The sequence below is a fragment of the Trachymyrmex septentrionalis genome, unplaced genomic scaffold (genome assembly GCF_001594115.1).
Source record: "Trachymyrmex septentrionalis isolate Tsep2-gDNA-1 unplaced genomic scaffold, Tsep1.0 scaffold30, whole genome shotgun sequence".
NCBI classification, from domain to species: Eukaryota; Metazoa; Arthropoda; class Insecta; order Hymenoptera; family Formicidae; genus Trachymyrmex; species Trachymyrmex septentrionalis.
The window spans coordinates 585,639-600,670 of NW_017305463.1; the positions used below are offsets into that span (position 1 = coordinate 585,639).

At 34.8% G+C, this 15,032-nt stretch overlaps 1 protein-coding gene and 1 pseudogene across 1 annotated transcript in view; one reads left to right on the forward strand and one right to left on the reverse strand.

The window, feature by feature from the left end:
- Window positions 1–5,497: 5,497 nt before the first annotated feature.
- LOC108749568 lies at window positions 5,498–6,118 on the reverse strand (annotated as a pseudogene).
- Window positions 6,119–10,049: 3,931 nt separating this feature from the next.
- LOC108749569 overlaps window positions 10,050–15,032 on the forward strand; it is a 5,823-nt gene continuing 840 nt past the window's right edge. The window contains exon 1 of the mRNA XM_018488343.1: window positions 10,050–11,859. Within this exon, the coding sequence (XP_018343845.1) occupies window positions 10,173–11,859 (1,687 nt within the window). The 5' untranslated portion in view covers window positions 10,050–10,172. The remainder of the gene's footprint in view (window positions 11,860–15,032) is intronic.

A 15,032-nucleotide genomic window follows, 5' to 3' on the forward strand; every position in this document is an offset into this window, starting at 1 on the left:
TATTTTTCAATACGAGGGAGATAGATTTCGGGGAACCTTTCAGTATCACTCTGTTTGTTTAAATTTTTTTGCACTTTAATATGTATCATTTCCGCAACCAATCTTTTGTAATAGGAACATTCTGAATCCAATATCCTGGCATTTTCCCAATCAATCTCATAGTCCTTTTCCAGTCTGTGGCATGAGATAACCGAATGGGAACTAGCAGGTTTTTTTAAGTCATTCATATGTTCTTTTAGACGAGTTTTTAATTTTCTTTTGGTCTGACCAACGTATGAATAATTGCAATTCTTGCAATTGACTCGGTACACAACATTCGAAAGTTCCTCTTTTTTTAATCTTATCTTTTCCCATTTTTATGAACCTATTCATGCTGTTCATAGGTTTGTATACCAAATCAAATTGAAACTTGTTTAACGTTAATTTGAATTTCTCAGAGGTTCGCTTAAGGTACGGAATAGTAAAGAATTTTTTGTTTATGATCAACGTATCCGCGTGGAAATTAACATTATGTTTTTTAATAAAATTAAAATTCTTTTTTACTGACCAAATTTTAATTCTGTTATTTTTCGTTGCAAATAAAAATTGCAACGGGTATCCGTTACGATGTAGAGTGATGATTAAGGAAGAGATGTTGATGTTGTGAAATTTGGGATGGGAAAGAAATAGAATTCTGTCCAATAAACCAATCACCACACTTCTTTTGTGTGAGATAGGGTGATTCGAATAAAAATTCAGATATCTACCCGAGTTTGTAGGCTTCTTGTACAATATATATCAAAAATAATTCTTCCTCTATCAATCAATAGTTTGACATCCAGAAAGTTTTTGCCTGTGTCATCGCCAAAATCAACTGTAAATTTGATGCGCTCATGGTACGCATTGAAAGAATCCAAAATGCTGGTAATGAGATTGTTCGGAGCCGCCAAAACGATATCATCTACATATCGAAAATAAAAAGGAATGTGCGTGTATGAAAAATGTCGTTCTCCAAATCCTGGATCATCACATCAGCTAAAATTGGAGAAAGAGGAGATCCCATGGGCAGACCAAAAATTTGTTCGTAAATATCGTTGTTAAATTTAAAGAACGTAGAATTTAAAATGATGGAGATCGCTCTTTTAAACTCAAGATAGGTGATAGAAGTATTCTTACAAATCAAGTCCCATCTACTCAAGACACTCTTTAACGCCAACTCCTTAGGAATATTAGAGTACATAGACACAATGTCAAAGGAAACTATACGATAATTTTCCTGCAAAGGCAAGCCATTGATTTTTTTACTAACTCGAAGCTGTTTTTTATATAACCAAAATTTTTATTTAGACTTTTGTCAATGATATCTTTTAAATAAACCGCTAACTCGTAGAAGGGACTATTGATACAACTAACAATCATTCTCAGAGGGATACCCTCCTTGTGTACTTTTGGCAGCCGATATGATCTCGGTAGATCTCCATCGGAAACATACAATTTTTATATATCACTTGATCTACAATATAAAACCCTTTGATTTCCAACATGTTAAGAGCGATCGTATTACAGTAGTCAATTTGTTGGTAGGATCTTTTTTTATTATTCTGTATGGTAAGTGTTATTGTCTGAGAGAATTTCATGCATTTTATGTATGTAGTCATTAAAGGTTAAAATTATTGTAGTGTTGCCCTTGTCAGCTTTAGTAATTAAAAGATTAATTTTTGACTTGCGTTTTAATTATAAGTTTTTAATGTCATTTTTTATTGTACTGAGGATGAAATCGGTCAAATCTTGACCGAAACGTCTACTTTATTTATTTGAAAAACATTTTTTTTAAATATACAACTTATTTACATCCTTTCTCGTGTCTACATGTTTTGTTTGTATCACATTACTTTTAATTGGGTCCCACAGTCTATACCTTTTGACTAGAGTATCCAATGAATATACATTCTCTTTCTCAAGTTGTGCCTATTTTGTTTAATAATATGCGCATAAATTAAACAACCGTACGCCTTTAGATGCTTCACACTCGGTTTATTTCCTGTCCAAATTTTTTCTGGGATATCATCGATAGACGAATATATAACTCTATTTCTAATGTAACACGCAGTTACTATCGCTTCTGCCCAAAACCTCTCGGATAATTCAGCATCTTTAAACATCGCTTGTACCAGATCTAACAATATCCTATTAATTCGTTCTGCGATTCCATTTATTTGCTGTGTCTCTACACTTGTACGTTCGTGTTTTATCACCATTTCATCAATTATCTGTTTAAGAATCTGTTACGTCCAGACTCCACAGTTCTTTTCTTCGACAAGAAACTTTCGTCATCACAAAGAATTAGTGAGCAGTAAACCACTTGAAATAGGAGCTGAGAGCAATAAATGCTCGTTTTAAACTAACAACCCATCCGGGACTGAACCGTTGGGTTAGATATTTGAACTAAGTATCAAATAGACAAACCTTATCTCGAGGATTATAAAATGAAATAAGAGCTGAGAACAATAAATGCTCAGTTTTTAACTAATAAACCATTCGGGACAGAACCGTTGGGTTGATATTGGAACCAAGGGCCAGATAGGCGAAACTTAAGAACAAACAGACTAAGCTTTGTAAAATGAAAAAGCGGCTGTGAGCAATAAATGACATGTGGCTCGCATCTATTAGACACTCGAGAAATGGTCGATGACGAAAGTTATCTTAGACACATAAACAATATCCCTAACCCTGGATTGGCTCAGCAGTACACGTACTCTGCTCTCGGCGTCACTAACTCGCCATATAAAAGGAGAGGTCCTCCACGAGGAGCGTCACTTCTCCTTCGGGACTCGGCAGTCATTAGTCACTTCTCCTTCGGGACTCGGCAGTCATTCTTCACTTTGTATTCGGCATTCGGCACTCAGCAGTCGCCAGTCAGTCATCAATCAAATTCCATCTCCGAGATTCCCAGTTCGCGATACGCGTAAGAGTGACTCGACCGGAGCTTCCACAACCGAGTGCCAACCTCCCGTGGAGTGCTGAGGCCAACAATTTGGGCAGCTAGATCCACCCACATCCGCAGAACGACAGTAAGTCCCATACACACACACACACACACGCGCGCGCGCGCGCGCGCGCACGCGCACATATATACATATATGTGATTTAAAGAACCAACCACTATAATTAATCCCAAATTATAGTGCCGCGCCCGAACCGTCCCTTCAAAGGGTGGCTTCGAAGCCGGGCCTACCGGGAGGCACGGAGACTCTTGGACGAAGAGTTCAAGAGGTACCTCGAGCATTCACAAGGGCATTCGCAGAGTCGTCCGGTCAAGGATCAGTTACCACCAGTACCATCCTCGTCGCCACCGGCTCCGCCGGCAAATCACCCCGAAGTGTTACCGCTTCCGCCTCAAGCACCTTCACCACCCCAGCCACCTCCTTCTCCTCCCTCTCGAACTCCCTCACCAGCGTTTTCGGACGCTCTGACAGAGAGAATATTTCCCGATACTCCTCCACTATCATCCGAATCATCCCACCCAATTTCCCCCAGAAGTCCATCTCCGACGAACTCCATTGACAGCGTGGAGTTCCTAGAGGAAATTCCTCCACCCCCATCTAGATCCTACTTCCGGATCCTGGAGAGTGACACTTTTGAGTCACTCATCTCTCAATTCCCGCGGGTTACTACCGCATCTATCCCTCAGGGGGTTTACACTATCGGCCCTCATTACTTTGATCCCCAAGAAATCCGAAATGCCATTACTGGTCGAAGCCCTACCTCAAGTATCCCCGTATTCCTTCCAAACTCCACCCATCCAATACTAGTACCTGTCAGATTTGTCAATAATCTTTTCCCCCCTTCCTCCGTTTCTATCCTTAAACTATGTTAAACCAAACCTATCCGATTCCCCCCCCCCCCTAACACCATATATAGATTAAATATAATAAATGTATAGCCGTGGAATAGATAATACGGTGCGTCAATAACTATAATGTATAGATTAGATATAATAAATATTATTATATAACCGATTATCATATAACTGCGTGTTTTCCTATTTGTTAATTAGCTACAATAAATAATGTTACTAATTATTTGTCTCGCTCTCGTCTTCTATTTTTAAAACCCGCCTAATAATACAACGACCTCGTAAACACTAAACCTTGCCCTTTCAAAGATTGCACGTGGTCCATTCCCGAGTTAAAGGGATTTTTCCTTGACTCGAAATTCGGACCGACGATCGCACCGCCCGTAGGAAACAGGCGTCATAGCGTCTTTACGAGACGTTGATCCATATTCCGAAGCGGACAAAAAAAAGGGTGCGTTCGACTCGCCGGTGTTTGTTTCCAGGCAAATACCTGCGAGACTAGAGTCTGACCGTCCTTCCACGCTCCATCCTTTTCTACTCCCTTCCCTCTCTCTCTAAATCCACTTTTCCGGAGCTTGGACGTAACAAATCTTATTACAATATTCTAGCACATTATCGCTCCTAAATCTTTTCACTTTTCTATCTGTTTCCTTTTCTACTCTGACTGTATATTTCCTAACGCATTCAACTACCTTCTTTACTTTGCAAGTAATATACTATATTCTGTTACCTTCCTCGAATAATCATCAGTAAACATTAATACATACTTTACTCCACCAATTGACTTTACTGACATGGGACTGCATAAATCGGAATAAATTAATTCTAATACATTTTTTGTTTGTCTATAATCTAATTATTTACAAGGCGCTTTCGTCGATTTATTACATTATTGCAATGTGTATCAACTATATTTACGCTATCTAAACCTTTAACTAAATCTTTTTTCGATAAATCTTGAATTATTTTCATATTTACATGACAGAACTTTTGATGCCATTTTTCGCTATTATTTAACTTATTAGTATGCATAACGTGTGTTTCTCTTTGTCTTAACCTACTTGTATTTCTTATAATTTTTGCATTAACAATATATAAACCGTCTTTACATAATGCTTCCCTCTTATTTTCTTTGCCTTGAATTTTAAGTTTTCCATTGTCTATCATGAGTCTTTTATATCTTTTTTCTTCTCTATTTACGAAACTGACAATAAATTACATCTTATATTAGGGACATGATGTTCATTAAGTAACTTTAAATTGAATTTTCTATTACCGATATATAAGTTTGTATCTTTACGTTGCCTACATTTATGGTATAGCTTTTAAACTATCGCTTGATTTGCTATATGCTGAGTAAATTACTTCGTTCGTAATTGGCTTATATTCATCAAATCATTCTCTATGTTTGCATACATGATGCGTCGCCTCGCTATCTATCAATGACGAATCATCTAACTATTGTATTATTTAATTCTAATTGTTTAATTCTAATGTATTGTTTAATTTTAATAATAGCGCGTTATTTTTATGTATATTTTACGTCCAGTGCTTTTTATTTCCTCTCATATTAACAGGTTTTGTATTACAATTGTTTGCTAAGTGCCCTATCTTTTTACATTTAAAATATTTCCTTCTTTCTTCCTTACACTGTTCTTTTGCCTAATGATATGCTTCCTTTGATTGTTCCTCTGCTTGCATGTCTCCTTTCAGGGTTCGATACTCGTTCATTAGTATCTTTTTAATTTCAGTCGACTTAAATTTTTCATTGTCCAGGTTTGCTAATGTCATTACTAATTCATCATATGCATCCGGAAGACCTCACAACATAGCATAAACTAAATCATCGTCTTTAAATTCATGTCTTATCTCTTTTAGACTATCGCTACATGTCTTGCTAGATATGAATTCATTGTCTCGTTGGATTCCAATTTTATAGACAACATTTGCTTCTTCAACTGTAAGATTCTTGCCCGTGACTTTGGTTCGAAGATTCTCTGTAACGCTTCCCATGTATCAGATGCTTTATTGCAGTTTAGTATATGTATCTAGTGTAGTTCCACGGCGAGAGAAATTGTTGCTAGAGCTTTGCCTTCCCTATTTCTGAAACGCTCTTCTTCTTCTGGTGTGTGTTCGGCTGGCACGATAGCTTCTTCGATTACGTGCTTCCACAAGTGCTTCTCGTTGTATTAATGTCATCTTAATGTTAAATTTCCATGACCGATAATTTCCACCGTTTAACTTATCGATGGGATCAGTAATTTGCAAGGATGATGAAGCCATTTTCTAGTACGCTTCTAGAAACTTCCGCGAGATACTAGGTTATGTATTCCCTCTCGCTTGATTAGATCTTTATTTTATAAAAATAAAAAATCTACCTTTGAAAAAATCTACTTTTTCTTTCGCCCTGGGCCCATAACTTTGAAAGCACTTAATTTATACTTGGTGCAGGAATATATTATGCTATAAGAAGTAATATACACACACGTTGTCGGTTATGAGAAGTAGTGTATTCTTCGCGTGAGAATGGCCCCGATTCTAACAGAGTCGATATGGCCAGAATCGAAAATGCCGCTTATGCAGTGAGTAATAAAAAAACAGTATGCAGAATACGAAAGTCTAAAAAGAGTAACATAAACTTAATTGCGTGTGTGAAGCCGGTTACATTTTACAAAAATGATGACGCAATAACGCGTCCAATCACGTCGGTAGACATACCGAAACTATTAAAAGAAGTAGTGTATTCAATATCCAGAAGAACAATTTTTTTTCGTTGAGATCAATCCATCGATACATAAAAGCACGACCATATCGAGATTGCGATCGATATTCACTAGCTCATCTTCCGATTACAGAGTGCATTTAATATGTATTATTTTTTAAACAAAATAATTTTTAAACAATATAATATATTATTGGATCGAATATGTGATAACACAAATTATAGAAATCAAAGACTTGAACGATCTAACTGAATCTTAAATGCTTGTATGATTCTTGTGTGAATTTATATATTTATATATATAGTCCCCAGAAACGCGCGCCAAAATGATTTTTTCGATCTTGAAAATGCTAATGGCTCCTGTACACTGAACGCGAAAATGCTTGCCGCGCGGCAAAATGTGACACGGTAGCCAATCGATTGCTCGCTTCTCCGGAAAAACATATATATCATCTGCCGCGCGGAAAAAATCCTACCTTTCCGCGCGGTAATCGTTTTGGCCGATAGAATCGAAAATATGGAAGTAATCATGATAAAAAAGAAATACCGGCAAGCGTTCTGTTGTCAAAAATTATAATCTAAATTTGTGTATTTTTTAGTGCAGCTAAGAAAAAACGTGAGAAACCTAGCAAACGAGAATGGATTAAAATTTTTTTCTATCTAAATGCGTATTTTAAATAGCGAATAACAACAAATGAAGGGCGAAGTAAGAGTCAACGCATTCCTTAAAAAGATATATAATTAAAGACATAAATTAAAAGTATAGAAAAGGTAAAAAAAAGAAGAAAATATATATACTAAGAAATAATAACGGTGAAAGGTAAACATTACAAGTTTCGGCTACCAGATTGAGCCCTCTTCAGATGTTAACATAATGGAAACAGAATAAAAAATAAGGTGCGTGGCGATTCGTTTCTGCGAGCGGTCACGTTAATCGATACACAATGTCCATTTTGTCACATCTGCATTCCATCCTTCTTTATGTTTTTATACTATTTGTTTATATAATTAATTATACTTATATGGATACTTGTTGTGCACAGAAAAAGCTAATATTATTTTTAGATTGAAAGGCATAGAAATATGCTCCATGCAATTCCTATAAATAAATAGAAATGTATTTAGGATTGAAAAGCATTCGTTTTAACATTCGTGAATCAATATTTCTGAAAATCTGAATCCATTTCCAATTTACGAGTATTTCAATCCATTCTCGTTTGCTGGGATACAGTGAAACATAAATAAGCATAAAAATATACGGATAATAAAAATTATAGGTTAAGATCATATAATCATCATATAATCTCGAAAAGAAGAATTAAAAAAAAAATAAATCTCAAATAAAGACATTTTCTTAAATTAAAATATTTTTATATTTTTGAGATTTGAATATTACAAATCTTAGGGTCTATTCTGTAATTTTTAACGATTTATAATTGTAGTATAATCTTAATTTAATCTAAATCTAATCTTAACCTAACCTAACTTAACCTCAATATCAATTTTTTACATATCATAGATGCGTTCAAGGAAACACTTTTAGCGCTATTTGTGTCATTCTATCCTTGTTTTACGTTCAATAAACAATGAAGATAGAATAATAGAAGTAGCGCTAATAGTGTCTCCTCGAACGCACCAAAAGTATTTCAGAAAAATACAAATTTTTACAACACATTTCTTTGTATACTTTCCTCTTGCCAAGGTACTTTATCTTCGATCATAAAATAATCCATAAAGATATTTCTAATTTCCAGCATGTTTACTATAATTATTACTACAATGACTATTATTGCTATAATTATCTGTATTTCTGTATGTTGATCTTCATTTTTCTTCTGTTATTTGGCCATTTGCAGATACTTTATTGGTGTAATTATATCCACAATAATACAAAGTATTCATTAATAAATTATGTAAATAAACGGTTGCTTTAATTATTGCGTCACTTGTTTCAAGAGAAGTATTTAAAGGTCTTTGCAAAATACGCCATCGATTGATCCATATTGCAAATGTACTTTCTGACACTATTCGAGATTTATTTAATTGATAATTAAAAATTCGTTGACAAAACGTGAGATTTTTAGATGGATATGGTAAATGAATTTAATTGGAATGCTTCATCAGCTACAATAACATATGGAACTTGCTGTCTAACGTTAAAGCAGAAGGAGCAGGTAAATATATATTATTGTTATAAAATCGTTGTCCCATAACAGAATTTTTAAAGATTCCTCCATCGCCATGTCTGCCTTGAGCACTAATATCGACGATCAAAAATTTGTGGCACTTACAAGTGCTAATATAACTGTGGAATTGTTTGTAATTATAATACATGCTTCCTGCTTGTTTAGGACACTGGAAATAATTTTAATATTAATTAACTTTGTTATTATAATTTTATATTCTTGCTTTTAATATAATCTTACTATTATAGCAACATGCTTCCCATAGCACCAATACAGTTTAGTTCCATCTTTTTTCAAATTCAAGGGCTATTTTTCGCCATGCACTCTCAGATGATATAAATAATTCTTCTGGAGAAAGATAATCCCATATAGCTTCGCAAGTTTCTTTTATTATAAGTGTCGCTGTACTTCTTCCAATTCGATAGTTAAGTGAAATACTATGAAGTCCATTTCCACTTGCCCAATTAATTAAAAATAAAAATTAATTTGTTTATTTAATTTTATCTATAATTAATACTTATAAAAGAGAAAAATACTTTAATTATAAGTAATTATAAATTTTCATATCATTGCTAGTCTCGCAGCTGGTGGAATAGGTTTTCTCATATTTTTCCATTTTTGTTATCAAAAAGGCCTTACCTTTGATAACAAATATTCAAATATATCCGGTGTCATCCTCATGTAATTAAAATATGTCTCATCATTCTGCAGAATCATTTCACGAACTAAATTATGTCCCTTGCTGTTGTTTACGTTGGAGTATTGTGTACCCAATAATTTCGTTTTTTTTGAACGTTTTTTTTTTCTTTGATTTCTTATATATAATAAAAATAAAAGTAATACTTGACACCTTTCTTCACTCATCTTAGCTTTATATATCAAAATATAAAAAGTAATTACTGAAAAAACAGAAGCTAAAATAAATATATAATAGAACATATAAACCGTTATTTAATCACTTCTTATATTTAAGAAAGCCTCAAAGAGTTTCTTTCTCGCATTGTTTTTTTTTTAAAGAGATTTTTAGGAATTTTTGTTAGAAAATGAATGAATACTTTTCTAAATAATTTTTTAGGTTTTATTTATTGTATCTTATTTATTGTAGATTTATTTATTGTATTAGAATATATTTATTATAATTTTAAGATCTGTGTTAGCATAACAACCGCTAGTCTCGGGGAAGGAAAACTAGTTGCAGTAGTGATCCCCGGGATGGGTGGGTCCCAATCACCACGACACAGCGCGTCCTCGGGTTGCGGATAGAGAAAAAGCCTCGCTATCTCGGTTGAGGATAGAGGCTAGCTGCGAATAAATTGAATAAGCAGTCGCGGACAGCCGATTGGAATGGTCCTCCTGTTTGGGGGTTGGGCGTGGGTTTGATAGGCTCACACCGTGAAACGACTTTATCTTGAAACAATCAAAACTCGCCATGGATTCTTCTGGGGTAAAATTTTCCGGAGGTAAACTAGTCCCCCGTTCGGATCTCCGGGTGGGGACTACCTCGGGGAACTCATGTCGTATAAAGTCAAAACGCGGGAGAGACTTCAAAGTGGGTACGTGGAACGTCCGAAGTCTTTACAGACCTGGGGCGTTTCAATCGATGGTCGGGGAGGTCGAAAGGTACGGGGTAGAAGTTGTCGCGTTGCAAGAAACAAGATGGGCCGGGGAGGGTTCGCTTAATGCGGGTTCGTACACGCTTCACTATGGAGGGTCGGAGATCCATAGTCTTGGCATCGGTTTTATGATTAATAGGAAAATCTTATCCGCGGTAAAAGACATTAAATTTATAAACGAAAGATTAGGATTGCTCGTTGTGCAGGGCCGATGGTACAAGATCGCGATAATCAACGTACACGCGCCGACGGAAGATAAAGATGGCGAAATTAAAGACGGGTTCTACGAAGAACTCGAACACCTCGTGGATCAATTACCGAACGATTACATGAAAATAGTCGTGGGAGATTTTAACGCGAAAATCGGTAAAGAGGACATTTTTAGACCAACGATCGGGCTCGAAAGTTTGCACGAGGAAAGTAACGATAACGGAGTGAGGGTAATTAACTTTGCGACCGGCAAAAATCTTATCGTCAAAAGCACGTATTTTAAACACAAAAATATCCATAAACAAACTTGGATTTCCCCGGATGGAGGCACGCGTAACCAAATTGATCACGTTCTTGCAGATAAACGGCGTCACACGAACGTACTCGATGTCAGGTCTTATAGGGGGGCGGATTGCGACTCGGATCACCTCTTTGTAATTGCCAAAATCAGGGAACGTCTTTCGCTAAACAAAACTAACGGGCAGTTGTTTGGAACTAAACGTCTAAATGTACAAGGTTTGATCGAGGGAGAAAACGGAATAAAATACGCGGTCGAAGTAACGAATAGACTCGCGGCTTCAAAGGAAATAGATGAATCGGATGATAACACGGTTGATAAACACTGGGAAAACGTACGAGACGCGATAGTAAAATCGGCGGAGGCCACGGTTGGTTTTTGTAAAAGGAACAAAAACAAGCCGTGGTTTGACGAAGAATGCGTAAAAATTGTTAAAGTACGAAACGAAGCGCGCATCACGTGGTTGGCTCAAAATACGAAGGAAACTCGGGATCAGTTTCTTAAGATTAGGCAAGAGGCTCATAATATGTTTAAAATTAAGAAGCGTCAATACTTAAAACGTAAAATTGAAGAAATAGATGAAAATTGTAAAAGCAGTAACGTACGAGGCACGTACATGGGGATAAATAATTTTAGAAAGGGATTCCAAGCTAGGACGGAAATGGTGAAAGATGAGAACGATAATTTAGTTACGGATACAACGGCAGTTTTAAACACATGGAAAAATTATTTTGATCGGTTATTGAATGTCGAATCTGAAAACGACCGGGAAATAGAGAATTTTGAGTATCACACGGCTGAACCTAGGATTAACGAACCGACAATTTCAGAAGTAGAAAGCGCGATTAAAAAATTAAAAAATCACAAAGCACCGGGTAATGACTTGATTCCGGCGGAACTGATTAAATGGGGGGGAAGTAGATTGATAGAAGAAATTCAGAAATTAATTATCTTAATATGGAATAAAGAAGCATTGCCGGAACAATGGAAAGATTCAATTATAATCCCGATTTTCAAAAAGGGGGACAAAATGAGTTGTAATAATTACCGGGGTATCTCACTTTTACCTACATGCTATAAAATTCTGTCGAATATTTTATTAATGAGGCTTGTACCATATGCAGATGAGATAATTGGAGATCATCAATGCGGCTTTAGGAGAAATAGATCGACTGCGGACCAAATCTTTACTATTCGGCAAATCTTGGAGAAAAAATGGGAATTCGACCAATCGGTACATCAACTTTACATTGATTTTAAAAAAGCGTATGATTCGATAAAACGGGAGAAAATGTATGAAATTTTAACTCGGTGGGGGATACCCAAAAAATTGGCTAACTTAGTCCAAGTTTGTTTAAAAGATACCAGAGGTAGAGTAAGAATAGGTAATCAAATGTCGGAAACTTTTAATATTCATAGCGGATTAAAGCAGGGGGATGCATTGTCACCTCTTCTGTTTAATCTAGTATTGGAATATGCTATTAAAGAAATGCAGAAGAGTAATGATGGTTTGCAGTTGAACGGTACAACACAAATATTAACATATGCGGACGATATTGCTTTGTTGGGAGATAATAAAGAAACACTAATAAATAACGCTAAAATTCTATTAGATAAAACGAAAGAACTGGGGCTGCAAATAAACGTTGAAAAAACTAAATATATGGTCACTGATAGAATTCAGAATATTCATAATAACGGAAACCTGGTCGTCTGTGATAAAATTTTTGAACGGGTTAGCAATTTTAAGTATTTAGGATCGATTTTAAACCAAACTAATGAAATAAGAGAAGAGCTCAAGAGAAGAATTAATTTGGGGAATGCGTGCTTCTATTCGGTTAAGAAACTACTCGGTTCGCGGATATTGTCTAGGCGCTTAAAAATTAGAATTTACAGAACGATTATTTTACCGGTAGTCCTTTATGGCAGCGAAGCGTGGTCACTTACATTACAAGACGAGAAAAGATTTAGGGCTTTCGAAAATAAAGTACTTCGAAAAATCATCGGGGCAAAACGCGATGAGGAAACGGGCGAATGGAGAAAATTACACAACGCAGAATTACATCAATTATATAATAGTCCGGATATTATTAATGTCATAAAATCGCGTCGATTAAGATGGGCAGGTCACGCGGCGCGTATGGATGAGAATTGAATTGCATATAAAGTACTAATTGGTAAACCGGATGGGAAAAGACCATTGGGTAGACCAAGACGTAAATGGGAAGAAAATATTAGAATGGACCTTAACGAAATGGGGTACGAGGGTCACAAATGGAGGGATCTGGCTCAGGGACGGGAACAGTGGCGGGATTTGGTATTTGCGGCAATGAGCTTTCGAGTTCCTAACGCCTAATAATAATAATAATAATAATTTTAAGATAACATTTTTATGTCTTTAACAATTTAACTGGATCTTAAGTGCTTATATTATTCTGTGTGAATTTATTACTACGTATTTATTACTACGTACAAAGTTCTTTAAACTGTGTGCCAAAAGATTGCTTTTAATTATTTTATTAATAAAATAATAAATAGTGAACATAAAATCAAGTAATATTTGAAAAAACAAAAATCTGATCTCTTCTCTCCTTCAAATTGTCAGAATACATATTTATACACGTGTGTGTGAATAGATATGTATGTTTCAATGTTTTTTATAATTACTGCATTTTTGAATATTAATCATATACATTTGATGAAATAACTTTTTTTTACTTACTGAAAGGTTAATGATGTCTGATTGTTTATTAAATACAGGCAGGCAAACAGGCTTCTTCTTCTTTGCACGAAAATGTCCTTATTTCTTCAACAGATCAGTACGGCCAGAACTTTTATTCGCTTTTTGGCGAACAGACCAAAACAGTATAATAATGAACTGATCCTGCAAAGCATGGCATGCTTATCGCGCGGTAAAAGTAAAACTCGATCCAACTTTTGCCGTACGGCAAAAGATGCTTTTTGAGGATGCTTTTTGATTGATTTGAGTATGCGCAAATACACATCGTGCGACAAGTGTTGCTACGTCCTCTGTATTAGAGCCGAAACGGCATTGGTTCAAACTATTTGCGCAGGCGCATACAAAATTACCGCTTGCAGGAATTGTGTGCAGGAACTATAACTTTACTAAACTACCGCAGTAATATCACTAGTTAAATTGACTAGCAATTTAATAAATTTTTGATTCGCATCTTTGAAACAATCTTGATACTTCTATCTTCAAATAAAACTTAATAATGTTGTATAACATATTAGAATCTGTAAGAAATTAATTTTTATTGTAAAAAATGTTACTTCGGACGGGAGTCAAATCCCCGGATTCCTTGCAAAATAATTTTTATTTATTAAACTTTTATTAAAAAATATAAATTGCACACACAATGCATCATATAACGTAAATATCTTTAATTTTATACACAAAAATAAAAATGTCATTGTATTTTAAATTTTCTATTTAAAACAAGATACTGATATATTAATACCTATTTAATTTTAAATAATATTTTAAAAGTTTATAAATATTTTCTCAAAATTGATGTTTGGTTTCGTAATGTATAACACTATATAATTTATCTTTTATAGTTCTTATTATTAAAAAAGTATTTTGCTATTTAATAGAAGAATTGATTTTGCAATGAAAATGTAAAAATTGAAAATAATAAAATATTTCTTTATAGTCCATATAGCTCAAAATGTTATAAATGCATTTTTATTTTATTTGAATTGAGCGATAAACACTAATTTCTTTGCAAACAAAATCCTTCATTTTTGAGGGAGTAAACACTTAATGTAATCGTGGAACAGATTCCATGAAATCATTATAAAATTCATATGAAATTATTGTATTATAAATTAAATAAAACCATGTTTTTTACCAAATGTGTGTGTGTGTGTGACTTCATATGAAAAAATTATTTGTAATCAGATAAAATCATATAAAATTAAATAATCTGTGGAACAACATTTCAGATAGTAGTTACCCTCTCGTTCATTTTTATATAGCTTATTGTTAATGAAATTATTAGTCTATGCGTGTGTATGATTATGTTGTTTACGTTTTGTACGGAATGTAAAATTTCTAAAAATTTTTCACATTTTGTGTGTGTGTGTGTGTGTGTGTGTGTGTGTGTGTGTGTGTGTGTGTGTGTGTGTGTGTGTGTGTGTGTGT